Source organism: Rutilus rutilus (genome assembly GCF_951802725.1).
Source record: "Rutilus rutilus genome assembly, chromosome: 5".
Taxonomy (NCBI): Eukaryota; Metazoa; Chordata; class Actinopteri; order Cypriniformes; family Leuciscidae; genus Rutilus; species Rutilus rutilus.
Window position 1 is genome coordinate 6,275,019 of NC_140213.1, and position 21,642 is coordinate 6,296,660.

Below are 21,642 nucleotides of genomic sequence, written 5' to 3' on the forward strand. Positions count from 1 at the left end.
GGACACACTTATAGTGTTCCAAAAATGCAAATGTTTACAGAGCTATATTTGATTTTCAATAGTTTGCATTTTAAAAGAAACTTCTAAATGTCTGGTCAGTAGTCCCTATGTAACAGAAGACATAATTTAAATTTGTGGTGCTTCTAATTAAGTGACAAAAAGTAGTTGCAAATGTTGTACAAAATACACATAGCCTACTCATCTTTGCACCAATAAAATGACACTTTAACAATTTGTTTTACTTCCAAATTACATGTAATATCTAATTAATTTAACTTACAGTTGAATGCAAGTGTGGGAATTTGCAAAGGCCCTCACTCTCACTCTCACACTCACACTCACACTGCCTTCACAGCAGTTTGTGTTTGCTGTAGATGACTTGAACTGTTTTGTTGTTTTTTGGATGTACCAGTGGTCACACTGCTTCATTGTAAACCAGGTATGTTTAACAAGATTTCATCTTTAATATGAATGGAGTTTATCTGAATATTTCATAATTTGTACTCTTATACTTGCTGGACTTGCTTCTGATCGTGACATATACATTTTGTGTTGCTTAACACAGTAGCTTCCTGCATCGCTCCACAGCAAGGTTTCGTACTTTTGAGGCCAATGTTCTGCGACACACTGGGGTGTACTTCTAGTCAGCCACTGAGAGAAACTGCTGAAAACTCTTGTTTTCCACAATAGACAAATGTAGATTGCAATCAAATATGCTTTTGTTAATGAATATTTCACTTCTGCTTTTTGTATAAGACATTTAAGTGAAAGATTGTCAAATCAAACTCTAAATCAATTGTGTAGGTTTGGTTTGAGATGTTTGTTGTGAGAAACTAATCGGGGAACTACTGTTCCCTTTCGAGAACGGTCACTTCGTATTGTGAAGCTAATACGCAGTGGGGAAACTCCTTTCCTCAAGAAATATTGAAGCTAATAATTTAAAACGCAGTGCAGCTGCACAGCGAACACAGCAGAGCATCTAGCTCGCCCAGCACTTCCCTTTCCAGGCACTACTTCAGCCGCGGAAGAAGCGCAGCAGCCAACGGCAGCCCGAGCACATGGAGCTAAGCGAGCCCACGCCGGCCACGTCCCCACGTGCCTCGCTTTCTCCATCTCAGTCTCCTTCGCCGGTCCTGTTCACTCAGGCAGACCAACGCCCCCCTCTTCAAGTGGCAGGTCTCGTCTCCTTCGGCGGGTCGGACGAAGAACGCGACGACAGCCTCTCCATCGCTGCGTCTGAGGAAGAGTGGTCGTCTCGGTTGACCCCGCCCTCTCGCAGTCTGGTGCTAGCGCTGCTGCTACCGGGACTAATTCGGATGCTGAGATGCTGCGTATCCTCACTGCGGCCGTTTCAGACCTCGGTCTCGAATTGGCCTACGCCTGAGGAGCCACCTAGAAGTCGGCTGGATGGATGGTTTCTGCCTGGGCCCCGGCAGGCCCCCCGTCACAAGCCAGCATCTTTTTTCCCTGAGGTCCACAAAGAACTCAAGAAATATGAGTATGGCTGAATGCCGTACTCAGCACGCACGAGCGCTTCTACTTCCGCCACGCTCTCCTCTGTTGACGGCGTGGCGGAAAAAGGTTGCAAGAAGCTTCCTCCGCTCGAAGAAGCAGTTGCCGCCCATCTATGCCTGCCCACTGCTGGTGGCTGGAGATCCAGAGCGGTTCACCCTTCTAAGCCCTGCCAAAATACTTCAGCCCTCGCTGGACGCGCTTTTTCTGCTTCCGGTCAGGCTGCATCGGCTCTGCACACCATGGCGGTGTTGCAGGTGTTTCAGGCCAAGCTTCTCCAGGCAATGGACGAGTCTGGCCCGAGCCCTGAGGCGTTCCATGACCTGCGCAGCGCCATAGACCTAGCGTTTCGCGCTACTAAGGCTACCACCCAAGCGATCGGCAGGGGAATGGCTAACCTCGTCGTGCTCGAGCGCCATTCTGTGGCTGAACCTCACAGACATCAAGGAGGTGGATAAAACGGCTTTCCTCGACTTAACTATATCCAGCACCAGCCTCTTTGGCCCGGCTGTGAAAGGGTTTTCCGAGAGATTCCTGTCATCGCTCAAGATCAGCTTAGCGCTACCCGCTGCCCCGGCGCCAAGGCCAGTGACCAAGCCGCCGAAGCCCTCCTAGCCACAGGAGGAAAGAGAGAGGGTCCGAGTCTCGCTCTAGCCGGACCGCCCTCGAAAAAAGTTTGTTTAGATCTCGCAGCTCCCTGTTCAGTTCAGGCAGCTGGAGACTGTCATATTGTAGTCAATGGGCCCGTTGCACTGCACGCGCCTATACAAACAAATACTGTTTTCACAACGACCCAAATAAAGCACAAAAAGAGTATGCTTCACACATACAACACACGAGTAGTTCTCATACAACACCCTTCACTAGGCGGCCCTCCCTCAGTTGTCACTCTGTCTCTGTGTCGAGCCTGTCACAGCCCAGAAGAGAAAATGTGCACAAAACACAACTTAAGGGTATCAGGTCCCCCTATGCTAGGCGGCCCAGCCCCAATGTGTATTCAGACCCTAGCCACAAGGGCCCAGTATGGGATCAATATCCCGACTAAAGAATTGCAGCCACGGATCAAAAAATAATAAGTGTTAATCAAAAATTTTAAAACACATGTCAAAATATATTGCACAAACTGAAAAAAATTATGCAAAATGATCAGAATAGCAAACAACGTGGTCACGGATCAAAATATAATAAGCGTGAATCAAGAAATAACAAGCATGAAAAAAAATTTTTAAACGCATTAAAAGTTATTTTGCACAAAATTTAAACTTATGGTCATGCTTTCTTAAAAACTTTGTTTTCCTTGGTTTTATTACTCTGTACTTTGTGCTTTCTTGCATTTTCTGCTCATATTTTACTCTTTTGTACACTTGTGCTGTTTTTCTCTTCGCTCTTCTTTACATGTTCTGCGCTTGCTTTCCCAAATGTTGCAGTTCGAGTTTCATGTAAATTAGGATGGGCTTAAGCGTCACCATTGGTCCACTAGTTCTAGATTGACAGCTCCTCCTCTAGCCAATCAATCGAAGAGGGGAGTTGACGTCACACCAATGCGACTCATGGCTACTGATGCTTACTTATACAGGGGAAGACGACAGTTTAATTTAACTTTACAAAGACTGTTTGCAGTAAACTGTAAAGCAGTAAAGCTATCTGAACTCTTGACATAAATAATTAAATTCATCTTTTTTGAGATACATGAGAATGTTAATGTGCACACTGGTAATTGGTGTTAAACAATATTACTTGGCTCATGATGTCAATATGCTAAGGCTGCTGTAAGTGAAACATCCTGCAGTTACGGTCCTTGTACCAAAGAAGGACGGTGGCACTCGCCCTATTCTAGATCTGAGACATCTGAACAAAGCTCTCATGAGACAGCCGTTCAGAATGTTAACAACAAAACAAATCCTCGTGCAGGTTCACCTGGGGGATTGTTTTTTTTACGGTGGATCTGAAAGACGCGTACTTTCACATTCAGATAACGCCCATTCACAGGCCATTCATGAGATTTGCTTTCGAGGGGCAGGCTTATCAATACACAGTCCTACCGTTCGGTCTGTCCCTAGCACCTCGTACTTTCACGAAGTGCATGGACGCAGCGCTTTCTCCCCTGAGGCAACAGGGAGTGCGCGTGCTGAACTGTCTCGACGATTGGCTCATTATGTCTCAATCGAAGACCAAATTATTGACACACAGGTCCATGCTCCTCAGCCATTTGAAATGCCTGGGACTCAGGGTGAATTTTTCCAAGAGCAAACTGTTACCCAGCCAGAACGTAATCTTTCTGGGCACAGTTATGGACTCTACAACGATGAAAGCGCGACTCACACCAGAGCGCGTTCTCTCTATTCAATAGCTGATAGCCTCCTTCAGGGTAGGTGCGCGCACGCCCCTCAGGAAGTTTCAGAGACTTCTTGGTCTCATGGCCGCTGTATCGTCAGTACTCGAGCTAGGATTACTGCATATGCGCCCCCTTCAGCACTGGCTAAAGCACCGTGCGCCAGCCCATGTGTGGCGGTCAGGACGCCTGCACATTATGGTGAACCAGTGCTGTATCAGAGCTCTGGTTCCCTGGAAAGCCCAGAACTGGTACCAGTTGGGCGTGCTTATGGGATGGCCTAGGAGGAAGGTAATTTTCACAGACGCCTCCAACCAAGGTTGGGGAGCGCTGTCCGAGGGAAAATCTGTCTCCGGCCTCTGGTTGAGCCCGGAGAAGAGCTTACATATCAACTGCCTGGAAATGAGGGCAGTTTGGTTGGCCCTGAACGCATTTCTGTCAGATCTCAGGGGACACCACGTCTTAGTCCGCACAGACAACATGTCAGTGTTTTCCTATATAAATCGCCAGGGCGGCCTCAGATCAGGCAACCTGTACGTCATGGCCAGAAATCTCCTCCTTTGGTCGCATGCCAGCCTGCATTCTCTCTGCATTCTCTGCAACCTGCATTCTCTGCATTCACTCCCCCAGGCGAGTGGTCTCTCAACCCACAAACGGTTCGTCTGTTATGGAGTGTATTCGGCAAGGCAGAGTTCGACCTCTTCGCCTCAGAAAACAACACTCATTGCGCAATGTTCTTTTCGAAGAGCAGGGCCCATTCCTGGCCCATTCCCCATATGCATTCCCACAAGTCTCTATGATCCCTCAGGTCATCAGACGGATCAAGGAGAGTGGATGCCCAGTCCTTCTAGTAGCCCCCCTCTGGAAAACCCAAGCGTGGTTTCCAGTGCTGGTGAAGATGATGGACATTGTTCCCTGGCCAGTGCCAATGAGGAAACATCTCCTCACACAGGTGAATGGGACGATTTGGCACCCTCGCCCCGACTTATGGGCCCTGCATGTGTGGCCCCCCAACGGGTATCCTGGGACCTCCCAGAGAAGGTCTTGAATACCATCACTGAGGCTAGAGCACCGTCTACCAGGCGCCTCTATGCTCTGAAGTGGTCAGTATTCACTGGCTGGTGCTCAGCCAGAGGCCTCGAGCCCCAGTCATGCGAGGTTTTGGTGGTACTCTCCTTCCTACAAGAGCTTTTGGATGCGGGTCGCTCCCTGTCCACGCTCAAAGTGTATGTGGCAGCCATAGCAGCTTACCATGCTCCGGTGGCTGGCCAGTCACTGGGGAGAAACGATCTTGTTGTTCTTTCCTTAACCCTCTGAGGTCTAAGGGCATTTTTTTCACTTTTTCTTCGATTTTACATATCTTATTAAATTCACCTTTTAAAGGCGATTACATAACATAATCCCATGTGTTTTATATCAAAATGTGCAGCGGAAACCCAGCTCTCTTACTGATGAGCTCACCACTTGTCCTAGAGCATTGTGTAAAGAGAGAGAGAGGGATAATTTGGCTCTAAAAGGTGAAAAATATAAGTCCGATTTTTGAAATTCTTCAAATCTCTTGTGGAAACATACCATTACTCATGTGGACGAATTATTTTGGTCCTTCATATGGGTTACCCAAAGTCTTAGGGTCACAAAAGTAGTGTAATATATGAGTAAAATAGTAGATAATTAATAATAATTGTCTAAAGTGACATTTTGAAAAATTTGTCTGTGACTCTACCTTCACCAAATGTTAGAGGGACTGAGATAAAATAGGACTAAAATAACTTCCTACTACATATCAAGCTTTATGGGATGTGTGCAAATGAAAAAGTAGCATTACAACAGGTATTTCTTTCAAGCAAAACGTTTACTTTGTGAAAAAAACTCACTACTAACAATATTCACAAAATGTACACATTTTCATGTTTTCTTGTCTAAACATGAAACTTTTCAAAAAAAAATTTCAAACCAAAGATGAACTATATATTAGAAATAGTGCTGGTTGATGCTGGGGGGGGGGGGGGGGGTACGGGACCTCTTGGCTGGCCGGGTTGGTGATGATGGTTGCTGTTTAAGGGCTGGTGGTGACCTGGTGACTGGTGGCAGGCACAGGTGAGGCTGCCTGTGTATACACTGGGCCCTGGTAGCTGTGAATCCTCTCTGAAAAAACACAAAAACAAATAAGTTAGGACTTGCATTATCAATTTGGCCAAAACATATCGATTCATCACTACAAGAGATAATGTTATTCAAATTGTGAATTGAGGTGAATAAATATTACATTAGTTATCAAAAGGAGACCACCAAGAACAGCCTATATGCCTACAACGTTACTATTTGTGTACCCCAGTTTTACACAAGAAAATAACTTTTACATAAAGTAAACACTTTGCTAAAGGCGCAGTCAATTTGTCAAAGTTCAGATACACAAAGCAGCACAGCGCAGCTTATTTTAGTCAAGATGGTCACAGTTAGCCTAGCACAAAGTGCACCATGCGAACAATGTTTTTATAAAATAAATACGCTTACCCGTCTTCAACTGGATCTCTTCTGTGATCATAATCCTCATCTTCATCAGAAGAAAATCCATCAGGCTCGGAAATTTGCCTTTCATCCTCGTCGCTGCTCTCCAAAACCGCCACAAGTACGTCTTTCAGTGTCAATGTCTTCGCCATTATCTCTCCTCATCTTCTTCTTACTTTTCCTCTTCTTTATATATGTTTTTTTCGCTGACTTTTTCTTTCGCTGACTTTTTTTACTCTTGCTCTCTACATGTCAGCTTGGTATTTTCCTCACTGTGAGGAGATGGGAGGGTACTTAGGGATTTCAACCGCATCTATTGGTTGGTTTCACACAAAATGCAGACAGGCAAGCTAGCTATCCTGTCAATCCTGTCTATTTTTTTGTGTGTATACTCACAATAAAAACAAAGTGTTGTGCTTTTTGCCAAATAAAGAAAAATAAACATGATGCGAGTTCTGCCTTCTCTCTGTCAGTGAAGTCGGGCATAAAGCTTGAATTCTCTTCTTTTAAATGAAGTAATTTCTATAAAAAACTAATATTCTCAGTTTATGAAGGGGGTGGTGTGGCGCAATGGATAAGACACATGCCTTTGGTGTGAGAGACCCGGGTTCGAATCCACTGTGAGACACCAATGTGTCCCTGAGCAAGATACTTAACCCCTAGTTGCTCCAGAGGCGTGCGACCTCTGACATATATAGCAATTGTAAGTCGCTTTGTATAAAAGCGTCAGCTAAATGAATAAATGTAAAATGTAAATGTATGTAATAAACGTATGAAAAGAGAGAGATGTCAGTCGTTCTCATTTCAGCTCATATCTCATTATGTGCTAATTTGACACACCCACGGAGAGCGCGCGCTATTCAAACGCAAATGATCTGAGGCAATCCATGCAAACGTGTCAACGCCCACATCAGCTCGATAAAACACATCAAGTTTAATCAGACTCATGTACTTTACGTCGTCTTCCTTCACTATGAGGAATAATCCTGGGAAATTTAAGTGCTGCTTTAGTTTCACTTCGAGGAGCAACGGATCCAGCTGAGGGTTGTTAATAGTAAGTTCTTTATTCTTAAGTGCTTTGTTCTAATCACGATATGCAATAGTGTCTGTAAACCGCAAAAAGACTGTTTAAATATGAATCGCGTGTCTGTGTGTGAATGAATGAACAGCACAGATGTTTACTACAGCTGTAGTAAACAACAGCAGGCATCTGTGCCGTTCATTCACACTTGCACTTACATTAGTAAACATGTTATTTTTACATGAACACATCTAATCAGCTGCGCCAGCTGCGACTGATCAGCCTTGTCTATTTATACTCATGTCCTTTGTCCTGTTGTTGTCAGATCATTGTTTGGATTCCCCTGTGTCGTGTTTATTGTCTACTGACTTCTGAGTGGTCGCATCCTCGTGTTTGGCGTGAAGTTCCTGCTTTTCTGCACATTCCATCCTGGTTTATTCTCTCGTCTGGAGACCTGTGGACCGCGCCCGGATTCCTGGATTCTGTTCTCCGCGTCATCCAGAGAGATCGGGTTGTCCTTTGAACGTCCCTGCGCCACCCATATTGACTGTTACCTGCACCATTATATTCTGACTTGTTTATCTCACTTTGCGGTTAATAAACCTACTGTTTATTCACAGTTGCATCTCCTGCTTATTTCCATTGTGACAGGCATGGCCTCTTCGTGAGCTTGTTCTAGTGGTGTACCAATTCAAGACATATGTGCGGCGGCTGGCTGGTCCTCGCCGTCCACATTTGCGAGATTTTATAATATGGAGGTTCCTTGCCTGCAGGCTTTAGTTCTCTCAGTATGATAATTAGACCCAACGGTGTCCGGTCTTATCAGTCTATTATTACTGTCCATAAGCACAATTGTTCTGGGACTTATGTTGGAGCGAGCCTGGCTCTTATGCTCCAGACCCTTATTCTTGAAACCCGACTCAGGTCTGGTTACTGTCACTATGTTGGGGTTTATTATGGCTTGTTTCTGTGAGCCTCGGGGGGTGCTCCCTAGTCTCCAGTTGTTGCAGCCAGTTGCTAATGGTGCGTCGTTTTACATTGCGTCCCCACTGCGTATTAGCTACGCAATACGAAGTGACCGTTCTCGAAAGGGAACATACTCGGTTACTAACGTAACTTCGGTTCCCTGAGAGTAAGGAAACGAGTATTGCGTACTGCCGCACTATTGCAATCTGTCAGGATTTGTCGCTTCAGTCGATTTAAACCTGCTACAATGGGTTTCCTTTATAGGCTAAGGCCATGCCCATTTAGGCGCGCTCTGACGTGTTGGGCACCAAGTCATTTGATTGGGTCGTGCGTCAGAGGCGCTTGGCCATAGGTTGTGCAGTTGCCACAGCACAGCCAATGGGCGAGCTAGACGCTCTGCTGTGTTCACTGTGCAGCTGCACTGCATTTTAAATTATTAGCTTCAATATTTCTCGAGGAAAGGAGTTTCCTCACTGCATATTAGCTACGCAATACTCGTTCCCTTACTCTCAGGGAACCAAGGTTACGTTAGTGACCGAGTACGTTTTCTGTGATAGATTTTCACACCAACAAAGTAAAAAAGTTTATTCACGTAGTAAACGCTGGTCACTTTTTTCTGGGCTGCTGGTCAGTCTCATGGAAAACTTGTGAAAACTGAAATGAAAACTGTTTCATTCATTAATTATATGTTTAATTCATGTATAAATTAATTGACTTTATTTCTTCCGTGGAACATTAAAGGAGATAAAAGTATATAATAGATGGTTTGAAATAAACAAGAACATATTTTTTTTTCTGTAGTCATCTAAAAGTGTTAAAAACATGGACTGTTTTTTCTGCCATTTTTTTACTTTTTCTTGGTTGCATCAACGCACAATACAAACCATAAAAAAAACAAAAAGTGTGATAAAAAAGAGGTAATGCCGCAAGGCCCACAGCAGGGGTTTTGTTGGTTTGTTTGTTTTGCCATAATTCAAAAGCCTTTAAGCCCGGTTTCACAGACAAGGATTAAGCCAGGATAGTTTAATTAGGGCATTTAAGTGCCTTAGATAAAAACGTTACTGGTGTGGATCTTGAGACAAAACAATAGCAGTGACATATTTTAGGATATGTCAGTGCAAGTTCCTTTCAGTTAAAACAGCTCAAACGTGTATTTTAGTCTGAGACTATAGGCTATATCTTAACAGTTTATAACATCAAGAGCAAGATCAGGGTATTAGGTTTAGACAAAAATATTAAAACAGTTGGCATATCACCAACACTGCAACAATATGAATTTATGAATTATTAATCTGCATTAGAAACAATAACATATTTGGCTGCAATGTAACAAATTCCTCTGTATTATGTTCTTTTTTTTCATCCCATCCTGCTCTTTTCATTCATCTCTTGGTTTCTTGGTTTCATTTCTTTAACTGGGAACTCTTGATTTTTATGCACACCAAAGTCCTGGCTGAAACCTTAAACACGAAATGAAATAAATGAGAAACACATTTTACTTCTGCTTTTTGCATTGAAGGCGTTATCAAATATCTCGATCAGAGCTTGCAAAATATTTTTCAAATGAGAAAAGTAAAGGTCACTCTTATCTGAGCTGCTGTAGTCTCATGAAAATCTATTTGAGGTAAACTATCAAATGTGTTTTAAATTAGAAATTATTTCATTGTAAACTGTTACAACTGTCAAGACAATTGACTATAAAAAAGATGCTACATTTAATCTTCATTATTTCTACACATCAGGTGATTCTCAGAATGATTGCTGCAGATTTTCTTGTATTCAGCACCATTCTATCAGGTTGGTCTTTTTTTATGTTTTTCATTAAGAATATAATTTAACTAATGTTGTAGAAATTTTAAACTGTCTATTAAACTAACCATGTTTCTAACATCTAACCTTATTTAACATCTAACATTGGAACAGGATGTACTGTACGAAACCAATGGAGAACTTGTGACTGAGTGTGTGCATGTGTGTGTATAAATAACATAGTTTACGGAATGAAACTAGACCGTCTGTTAGAATCTTGTGATTAACAAATTAAGTCATCATTAAAACAAAGTTTGCTTTACCTATAGTAACAGAGGGGTTTGCATATGAAGAACCAATCAAATAGTGGGGAAATTATGTAATGCAGCCTGACATTTATGCCATACCTCTATACTATAAAAACTGTTGTATTCTTGTGTACTGTGGGATTTCTCAATGGAATTTGTCTGAGATCCTCCGGCCTTGATTCTTCTTGGGAGAGTTTCTCTGAGAACTGCTGGAAGACTCTCCCGGCCGTTATTAAAGCATTTAGAGGACATTTGCTGAAAGTCTGTCTGTTCATTTCTGCTGAGCAGCAGGTCAGTTTAGGGAAGCAAGTAAGTTAGAGTAAGAGACTCGGCCAGTTGTCGACGGAAGACGCAAAGAGCTAGAGTATAAAGGTTATTAAGTGTCGATTTGAAGACGCCAGATTTTATTTATTAAGTGTCGATTTGCAGATGCTAGATAGTCAGGTTTAGGGGAAAAATCCACTACACTAACAATGACCTCAACCTCAACATTGTTTTTTTGTTTTTTTACAATTGGACACTAATGTCATACTTGAAAATGTCTGAAATTCATTTAATTAGATCAGCAATCAAATAATGCAAACAAATAACACTTTACAATAAGGTTTCATTAGTTAACATTAACATTTAACATGGACTAAGAATGAACTATACTTCTACAACTATTAATCTTGACTAATGTTAATTTCAATATTTACTAGTACATTATTAAAATCAAAAGTTTTATTTGTTAACATTAGTTGATGCACTGTGAACTAACGTGAACAATGAAAAACTGTATTTTTATTAACTAACATTAACAAAGATTAATAAATACTGTAACAAATGTATTGCTCATTGTTAGTTCATGGTAGTTAATGCATGTTTATCATAGACTCCTAAAATTAAAGGTTCTAAAAAGGTTCATGGAACCAAAGGTGCCAAACCTTTATTGTTAAGAGTGTATATGAAGTGTACATGTGCTCTATTGTGACAACCAGAAAGTTCATTTTGAACCCTAACAAGCTTCATTGAGTGAAATGCGTTGACTGAAAAGTGTTCTTGTGCTATTTTCTTTCAAATAAATTTAGGCTATATAGTCTATAATGCATACATGTAGCCTATAAATTGTTAATTGTGGCGTAATTGAGCCTGGGTTCTCCCAAGTTTTTTTTTTCTCCATTAGGTCACTTGATGGAGTTTTTCGGTTCCTTGCCACTGTTGCCTCGGTTGGGGATATTTTGGGGATATTTAATTTTATCAATCAATAAATTCCACTAGACAAACCTTGTTGTATTATTTTAATTTAATACGGTGAAGCTGCTTTGATACAATCTGTATTGTGAAAAGCTCTATATAAATATACTTGATAATTGTCAAAATATTTTTGAGGGACAATGTATATATTACATTTCATTATAGCACATTTGTATTCCAGCTGCTTGGTGTAATGACATGAAAATGACGGTCCCCAAAACCCTAAACGCCACCAGCGGCTCCTGCCTTTTGATTCCCTGCCGATTTGAAATTTCAACGGAGAATGAAAAATATCTTGACCTTTCACCAAACGCAACCTGGAGACGAGGATCTCTGTGGTCACTCTATGATACAAAGAATTTTACCAACGCTCACCGACAGAAGGAACCGCTGATAAAGGTGGTGGGGGACTTACGAAAGAAAAACTGCACTTCTGTCATGATGAATCTCACCAGCCAGCATTCAGATCGCTACCACTTCAGGGTTTCATCTGAGGGGTTTAGTGTGACTGCAACTAAAGCTGTGCAGATAAAGGTGTCAGGTAAGGCAGTGCAAATGTTCCAGGAAGAATCAGACATTACTTTTCAGTTTAAGCGGTTTGTGGCATCACATCTTTGAAAAATGTTCAGAGTTTTACGGGGCACATAGTAGCCAGCTATAAGCAACTTACATTTTAGGTCAAACATTGCCACTAATTTTGTGTACTTTTGCTCCCAAAACACAGTTGAGTTTTGTTTGTGTTGGAGCGCCAAAATTGTACATACAATGATGGAAATCAACCCGAGGCAAAAAAAATGTTTTTCTTGCGGCAACAGCTCATCCTCTCCTCGGGTCGTTTTGACATTGAGTCATTGAGTGTTCATCGGAGTGGTCCAAGACCTTAGGACTTTTGTCACACTTAAACTTGGAATACACACAAAATTTGTAATACAATAAAATTGGTTGTAATAAAAATAGTAGGCTACCAAATCCTTCCCTCACGGGTCAATTTGACCCCCATAGAAATCAATGAGAAAATGGTGATTTTTTAAAATATTTTATTTGTCTAAAATAATCCAGAACGAACACACACAAATGAAGGCATGAGTAAAACCTCGAAGAATATTTGAATATGCTGATTTTCATTCAGAATATAATAAAACTGTTACAGCTCCAAAAATGCTGTTAATAATTTCACCATTCATTTTGCGTTTGTGTGGGGGTGGGTTGTTCTGCATTGTAAATCCCTGCTATCCACTTTACTGACTTTAATTATTGCAAAATAAACCACTTCAGTATAAATACCCCCCCATCCCCTTTAATTAAAATGCCCACATATTTCCAAAACAAAAATAAATTGTAATGTCTAAATATAGTCTGAATGCACACTGAAGCAAACCAACTTCAAATGGGACTTTGGGATCCAGGGGACATTTCAAATGGGACATTTGCTCCATCTAGTGGCAAGAGTCATTAAATATCACGTTGTTATTTTAATTTTTTTCACAATAAGTCAGCAGACACACCCAAAATGAGATATTTTGACCTGATTTACCAGGGTTATGCATTGAGTTATTTTGTATTAAAGTGAAATAATGTGAAGAATGTGCTTATTTATATTAAAATTATTTATAAAATCTAATAATTTAGAGGTAAAAAAAAAAAAAGTGCATTAAATGCATTAAACCTTATCAAATTATATAAGCTTTCTGGACAAAAATAATAATTATACTTTTTTTATTTCTTCTCATGACATTCTCACATCCTTATTAATGCAGAAAATGCTCTCACCCTGTGCTCAATGCTTTAAGCTTTTATTAAACTTTATTAAAAGCTTTTATTTAAGCTTTTATTTTAAGCTTTATTTTCAAACTCAAGTAGGGAACAATAATCTGCATATGAAAATATACACAATTACACAAATAACAATTAAATCTCCAGCTGTATATCTATCTCTTTGTGATACTGTATATAGGCCTATGCTAGGTTGCAGCTGCAGCTCACGTGAATGAACTAGTTGATACAGGAAATCAGTAGCCTAATAAAGAGGTTAACTTTACAAAAATACTAAACTTAAATGTATTTAAATACAAATTTCATTAAATAGTATTTTGTATTTCAAATGCGCCTAGGTATTTTAAATACTGGCCATCCCTACCCTTGGTTTGTTACTGAATGAATCAGCGTCTTTAAAGACTTTCCCTTGGCGCCTTATACTGGCGTATGATACTTCACGACAGGAGAAACAAAAAGTTTTCTTTACGTCATTCACACAGACACTTCCTATGTTAGCTGTTCTTAGCTGCGAACTAGATCAGACACCTCTGAGTTCTGCTTTCCCAAAAGTCTTTATCAATTGTACTGTTATCTTATCAATTAATTGAGAAATGTATCCTATAGCGACTGTAAAAAAACTGTAATATTACCTAATTACACGTTAACAAGGGCATCTTGAAATAAAGTGTAATTATTTGTAAATGCTCAAAGTTTCTATACAAATGAATACCATTACCATCACTCTTTCTCCTCTTCATATCCTGATAGATTCGTTGGCTGAGCCGTATGTGATGGTGCCGGGACTCAGGGAGGGTGAGGTGGGGAATCTGACTTGCACTGTTCCAGCGCCTTGCCCCAGTAACTCTCCAAATGTAACATGGGATCCTGCATTTGGTGGGAACATAACACAATGGACACAGCTGAATGCTGATGGGACACAGAATGTTTCTGCCATTTTGAACTTCGTCCCATCGTTCCACCATCATGAGCTGAAAGTGAACTGTGTTTCCATCCATCTGCTAGACAGACAGGACAAACCCCTGCTCAGCCACAAGACCATCATCCTCAATGTGGAGTGTGAGGTTTTAACCCAACACAGTTTGCTGCTTTTCTCTTTTCATGAAAATACTCAGTTTCTTCTCTTTCTGGCCCACAGATGCTCCTAAGGAAACACAGATCTCTGTTACAGGCTCAGTCTGGTTTGTAACCCTTACCTGCCAAAGTAATGCCAACCCTTCAGCGGTCCACAGGTGGTTCATGAAGAAGGAAGGTATAGTGGAAGAAGTGGGTGCCTCGTGTGTGCTTTCCTTTACTGTGACCCATAATAATAGTGGGGAATACATTTGTGAGGCACAGAACCTACATGGTGCAGGGAACTCCACAATCCTACAGATCGCTGTCCCAGGTCAGTCTGTGCTTGAGACGGTAGAGCAGGGTTCCCCAAATCCTGCCCAGGAGGGTTGCTGTCCTGCAGAGTTTAGTTCAGATCCTAATCAATCTCACCTACCTGCAATTTTCCTAGTATCTAGTAGTACCTACTCTAAAGACCTCAGCTGTGTCCCAATTCAGAGGCTGAATCCTTCACAGGTCGCATTCGAAGGCCATTGCTTCACCACGACGCGACGGAGGCTGTCCATATTCAAAGGCTCCTTCAGATGCGGCCTCCAAATGCGTCCTTCGTTTCCCATGAAATGAAGGATACAACTCTTTGTGCGCTGGTGACTACAGGATTGTTTTGAGAGAATTTGCTGAATTACACTTTTAAACATAAGCATTGCGTTTCAGCTTACTCATATATAATGATGCAAATGTAAAAATAGAACAAAAAAACTCTCAAGCAGTTCAAATGTTGGCTTATATACAGTGCTATGCATAAGTTTAGACACCCATGCTAAAGTTGACTAAAAAGAGGAATAAAAAATCATCTTTTGGAAATTGAACTTAATGCCTTAATTTAAAAAATTAGGAAAAATCCAACCTTTAAGGACACCAATTTTCTTTGTGAATGAATAATGTATCGTAAATAAATAAATGTTCTTCCTTAAAATACAGGGTGCATAAGTTTGGACACCCCTATGTTAAATTCCCATAGAGGCAGGCAGATTTTTATTTTTAAGTATTTTTTTTTATTTTTTGTTTAGGATACTATGCATCCTGATAAAGTTCCCTTGGCCTTTGGAATTAAAATAGCCCCACATCATCACATAGCCTTCACCATACCTAGAGATTGGCATGGAGTACTTTCCATAAGATCATCTCTCAATGCAAATCAAACTAGCTATTAGGCTAACTGAAATAAAACCATGCCAATCTCTAGGTATAGTGAAGGCTATGTGATGATGTGGGGCTATTTTAATTCCAAAGGCCAGGGGAACTTTATCAGGATGCATAGTATCCTAGATCCATGAAGTAACTGGCCTTTAAAAATACAAATCTGCCTGCCTCTATGGGAATTTAACATAGGGGTGTCCAAACTTATGCACCCTGTATTTTAAGGAAGAACATTTATTTATTTACGATGCATTATTCATTCACAAAGAAAATTGGTGTCCTTAAAGGTTGGATTTTTCCTAATTTCTTTAATTAAGGCATTAAGTTCAGTTTCCAAAAGATGATTTTTTATTCCTCTTTTTAGTCAACTTTAGTATGGGTGTCTAAACTTATGCATAGCACTGTATTACTAAGATTCTATTATATATATATTTTATACTCTTTGCTATATACAGAAATGGACCATGGTGAACATATTTAGACTGTTTGTGAACCCTGTTTTGTTTTCAGACAGTTTAAAGGGTACATAACACACACAGTTTCTGCCAATCTCATGTAAATGTTGAATACTTATAGAGTAGTATTGAATCCTGCATATCTCCGAAGAGTCTTTAGTTTGATCAGATTTATAAAAGATATACATCTGTACCGGTTATTTCTGAAAACAGTCTGGAGGCATGCTGTGGGTGGAGCTAAAGAGTCACAAGCACAGACTGGTTTTAAAATAAAAAATGGACACTTATGGTGGTCAGCTAAACAAATGTATTTAAACACACACAATACATCGTCACACTTTCCCTGGATAACTTTTGATTGCCAATTTCCGATTGCCAGCAAAACACAGACATTTGATGCAGTTTTACCGCCTGCAGTTCCGACTCACGACCGGGATATTGTATCGCTGAGACGCTCCATCTTTCAGTTTCAGACGATCTGCAAATTCAGGGTCGAACTGGGCCTTGTTTATAGAACATTCGTCACCGAAATGTTGTGCCACCGAAACACACTTGGCACAACTCCGTTGCTGCCCCGGAAAAACAAACTGCATCCACTGTTTCCCTAACGCTGGGTTCTTTGGGAAGCTGAACAAGATTGTCTTTCCCTCACAACCAAAAACACTCTTTGATGACATTGTTGATTTTGCGGTCTAAAAACAAAATGTCAAATCTTTCTCGAGCTTTTTTGAAACTTCGGCCATGTTTAGCATGAGAATCCAACTCTTTAACAGTGTAAATATGTCAGAAGGCATGAAATAGTGTTAGACATCCCCTTTAAAATAACTTTCAAAAAAGTCCAGTACAAATGTTACTGCCACTCATCAACAGCAGCTGTCACAATTGCTAGGCGTCAAGAACAATCCTCCGTAGGCTAGACCGTCCCATTTAACAACGCTCGTTCTGATCTTCGTGGCCTTTGAAGGACGCAGCCTCTGAATTGGGACATAGCTCTTGATTAGCTTGTTCAGGTGTGTTTGTTTGGGTTGGAGCTAAAATCTGCAGAGCAGTGGCTCTCTAGGACCGGATTTGAGGAACCCTGCTGTACAGATTCACCATATATTAAGTGCATTACTGTCATTACTGAAATGAACAGGAACAAAAGCCATGTTTGTCAGTTCTCTTTGTTTTTGCAGGCATATCATTCACTGCTTTCCTCGCAGTTTTGGCACTGTTCTTATTGCTTTTATTTGCACTTCCTTTTGTTCTGATTTACAGAAGGTAGGATCCTGCTAGAAATTTAAATGATATAAAATATTTTATACATTATTTGAGATAAATGAGAATGTTCTCCTTTTTTTTTTTGTTGGTATATGCAGGTGCAAAAAAACACACAAAAGTGTAAGTATCTTGATATGTTTCTCATGAAGTGATTTAGATAGATAGATAAAACATGTCTTCACTATTCTTAGTCCATTTGTTTTCTGAAATAGACTGTAAATTTGACTGTAAAAGTTACAAAACTTCAGTTTGAGGTCTTTAAGGGCAAGGCAAACAACTGTAAAAAAAATTGCTGTAAAAAACGGCAAAATTTTCACAGTTTTCCATTAAAACAGCAATGTACCATAGAAAAAAATGCATTCTGGGTGATATTTGCCGTTTTCGAGAAAGTAGCCTACAGGAATATACTGTGAATTAAAAGCGCTCAAAGTTGACACTCAACGGCTGTGTTCCAAATCACACACTATACCCTCATTCACTATTCCCTACATTAGTTCACTAATATAGTCCACTTGAAGGAGTGACTGAAAACAAGTGAGCTAATTTGGAGACTGATGAACACCTGCTGTTAACAAGCAGAATCACTGAAGGAAAGAGGAACATAAGAACAGAAAAAATATGAAATCAACTGAAGTTAAAATACATTAAATCTCTGAAGATCTCGGCAGAGGAGGATTAAACAACTCCACAAACAGAATCACCAGCTTGATTTATTACTAACCAGATTGACTTTATTTCTGTCAGACGTCTACATAAGTTCTTATTAAAAGGTGACAGAGGTTTAGATTAGGGCTGGGCGATATATCGCATGACATTGATATGCGCATCTCGTCAGTAAAGCCGGTTCCTTGATTAGTAGTAAATCGCCATCACCTGCTTTCAGATGGAGCGGCATTTACAACACAGAGCCATAGTTCACTGACAAGCTGAGCCATATCGCATTAATTATCGCAGGCGACACGTCCGCTCCATGCCTCCATCCATTTTTACTTTTTGCTTTTCATTTTTGCTATTGGTTTTGTGTTGAGTTTTAGTAGCGTGTTTTGTGATGTTCAGCGTTGATATCTTTTTTGTTGATTGTCACCATTGTTGAGATTCATTGGCTGATTCTTGATGTCTGTGTGTGTCTAAATGAAGCCGTAGTTAAAAACATTTTAGTGAACGATGAGTTTTAAAATCCTTCATAACTTATTGTGTAGTTCTGCTTGATCTTTTGCTATAGTTTCACAGTGTAGTAATATAAAATTAGGTGTGTTAAAACAACATTTCCCTTTTGATAAGGGATTAGACACGGGATAAGATCCAAACATCATGTGATGACGTCAAAATCAAAACATAACCAGCAACATCTGATCTCCTTTTTGTTGGTTTTGTTTCTGCCACAACAAATGTGTCTTAAAAACACACAGTTACAGCAGCCAAAGAAAAAGCTAATGTTAAAGTCAAGGGTCAAGAGCCCAACTAAAGCAAACACTGATCTCCATAATGGTGACGTCAAATTAAACAAAACAACATCTAAACCTCTGTTAATTCTCAGTAGGAATTTCTGTAGATGTATGCAAAAATAAATAAAGTCAATCTGGTTAGTAATAAGTGAAGCTGGTAATGCTATTTTTTGGAGTTGTTTAATCCTCCACTGCTGAGATCTTGAGAGATTTAATGTCTTCTGTAGCTGGAAGTCCGTTTTAGTTCTTGTGTTTCGCTTTTTTTCTGTTCTTGTTGTTCCTCTGTCCTTCAGTGATTCTGCTTGTTAACATCAGGTGTTCATCACTAATACTCAATCATCAGTTAATTAATCACTGAATAATATCATTAACTTCAACACTGCTTCAGTGTTACTTCAACACTGTAGTGTGGACACACAAGTGTTCATTTAAAACTGAAGATTTTGCAGTGGGGTTAAAAGGGTTAAATGTGTCAGATAAAATAAAAAAACAGAGTGAAGCGTAATTTAACGGTAATCAACTGTAAATTAATTTACGGCATCAAACTGATTAAAAACAACAGCAATTTACTGGCAACCACAGCTGCCAGTAGGTTACCGTAAAATCAAGGAAAAACAGTAATATACTGTAAACCGTAACAATCAGATTTACTAAACGGAAGGTTCATTTCACTGAAATATTAGTGAAAGTTCATTGAAAAAAGTCAATAACTGAAAAGGAGAGTAAATATTAAATTGAAGTGTTTTATGTGTTTTTGCACAAGATGATATAGGAGAGATCTGTTAGTGTAATTAATTCGTTTTGTGGGTCACCATTGTGCTGGAGAGTAGAGCCTGTGCTTCAGTCAAAGATGAGCAGAGAAACACTGATGTTTTGCTGCCTGTTGCTTTATTTAAAAGCAGTAACTGTGTAGTTGCTGATGCAGTGACAATCTCCTTGCTAAGTACTTTAGCACATACTTGTGTGCTTTTGTTCGCTAAATACGAACCGCAAAGATTTGAGTTAAAGTTTAATTAATTCACTTTTACACATTATGTTTGCAGTTTTATATTAAGAGATATTCCTTTTCAGTGGACTCAAATGAAGTAAGCTTACAGTCTTATCAGTATAAACACTAGTTTTTAAACTCGAACTGTTTGAAGCAATCGGTTTCCCAAATGATATGAGTTACCTTCCATGGTATTTCTACGGTAACATACTGTAAAAAAATAAGAGCTGTAAATTAACGGTAGAGAGCTGTAAATTAACAGTACATTGCTGACAACCACAGTAGATTACCGTTATTTTACAGCGCACTGAAACTGGGCTAATACTGCAGTGTTACACATGATGAGTGCTTCATTGCTTTCAGAACAATGTTATGTTGTGAGTGAATTATCATAAAGCTAACAGAGTAAGTACAAGTTCACAGCTCATGTATTAATGCATTTCAGGAAACAAACCAAGATCAGGACATGTATGCCAGTGTGTCAAAGGCAACAAAAAGCCATAAGCTTCAGTCAAATACATGTGAAAATAAGGAGACCTGCACCGTTAACCCTGAAAGCACATTCAAAAAGAATCTCTCCTACGAAGACATTTATGCAAACTGTTGAAGTGAGAAGTGGAATATGGATCACCACTGAACAGTTAGTCTACTTTCTGCATGCCAGTAATGATCATTTTAATAAGCATCAGCATATTCAACTTCCCATCTACAGTATTATGTTCAGAACTATATATCGTTGCTACTTCCTTTCTCCTTTTAAAGAATGAAAACCCTCCAATAATTATAATTCAACTCTGAATACTTGACTGTATGTTTCTATTTTTACTTTTGTGATACATTCACAAAATGTATTTTTGTATGGTTATATTTTGTGATAATTCTTTGCTCAATTAAAGAATTTAAAGTCTCTATGAAATCATATTTGAGTTCCTTTTTTTTTTTTATGGAATATAATTTTTTTTATTATAAATGATTTACTTTTGCACCATTATTTATTTATTTTAATGAATCATTATTAGCGTCTTTTTTTTTTTTTTGATGTGCCCTCGTAATCTTTAATAAGAATTTCTTGCCAAATCTCTTCTCTGATGAGTGTTTATTGCCGCAAAGGTAAATTACCGTTACTCACACAAACTGTCACTCACATGAGATCACAGCAATAGCAAACCACAACCATCCAATCAATTCCCCATGGACAAAATCAAGTCCCGCTCTACATTTTTTGTTCCTTGTTTGAGAAGCCGTTTCACTCAAATATATGTTACAAATACAATAGGGTAGAAAAAGACTACCACAACTTCCATTTCATGACAAATGGGTCATTTTTTCATTCTTTCATACACTAAGTAGTAAGGATCATTTAGATCTTATGTGATTTACACTTATTTACACAAGCAAAGTACAAATGCCCCCCAGAACAATCCTGCAGTTAAGAGCCGTTCAGGCAGATATGCAGAACAAATGGTGGTGAATGTTAGACCATAAACATAATATGCAAGTATACGAAACAAAGAACCAAATGGTTGGCCAGTGCATAGAATAAAGAATAAAAGAATAAAGTGGTGGTGTCACCAGCTCGATGGTGTTTTAGCCCCCAGTGGCTCCTTCCAGGCAGCTAACCCTAACCTCAACCTTAAAGGGATACTCCACTTTTTTCGGAAATAGGCTCATTTTACATCTCCCCCAGAGTTAAACAGTTGAGTTTTACCGTTTTAGAATCCATTCAGCCGAACTCCGGGTCTGACGGTACCACTTTTAGCATAGCTTAGCACAGATCATTGATTCTGATGAGTCCAGTAGCATTTCTTTCAAAATGACCAAAGAGTTTCAATATTT

At 39.8% G+C, this 21,642-nt stretch overlaps 1 protein-coding gene across 2 annotated transcripts; it reads left to right on the forward strand.

Annotated features, from left to right (window-relative positions):
- Positions 1-343: 343 nt before the first annotated feature.
- Positions 344-20,973, forward strand: LOC311290555 (B-cell receptor CD22-like). Of its 2 annotated transcripts, none has more exons than XM_084409110.1 (8): positions 344-439; positions 10,082-10,136; positions 11,814-12,173; positions 14,156-14,464; positions 14,544-14,792; positions 17,289-17,373; positions 17,472-17,493; positions 20,252-20,973. In XM_084409110.1, the coding sequence occupies exons 1-8, from the start codon at positions 404-406 to the stop codon at positions 20,411-20,413; spliced, it is 1,278 nt and encodes a 425-aa protein (XP_084265236.1). In that variant the 5' UTR covers positions 344-403; the 3' UTR covers positions 20,414-20,973. The 2 variants fall into 2 exon arrangements, with proteins under 2 accessions (XP_084265236.1, XP_084265237.1); XM_084409111.1 differs by lacking the exon at positions 344-439 and adding an exon at positions 9,883-9,963 and having other exon boundaries at positions 20,252-20,972.
- Positions 20,974-21,642: the final 669 nt, after the last annotated feature.

Excerpts from the sequence above, each read along its gene's own strand:
- LOC311290555 (XM_084409110.1), top strand. The coding sequence starts at position 404 with ATGTACCAGTGGTCACACTGCTTCATTGTAAACCAG. Across the intron at positions 12,174-14,155 it reads TGTGCAGATAAAGGTGTCAG|ATTCGTTGGCTGAGCCGTAT; the intron begins GTAAGGCAGTGC and ends ATATCCTGATAG. Across the intron at positions 17,494-20,251 it reads GCAAAAAAACACACAAAAGT|GAAACAAACCAAGATCAGGA; the intron begins GTAAGTATCTTG and ends AATGCATTTCAG.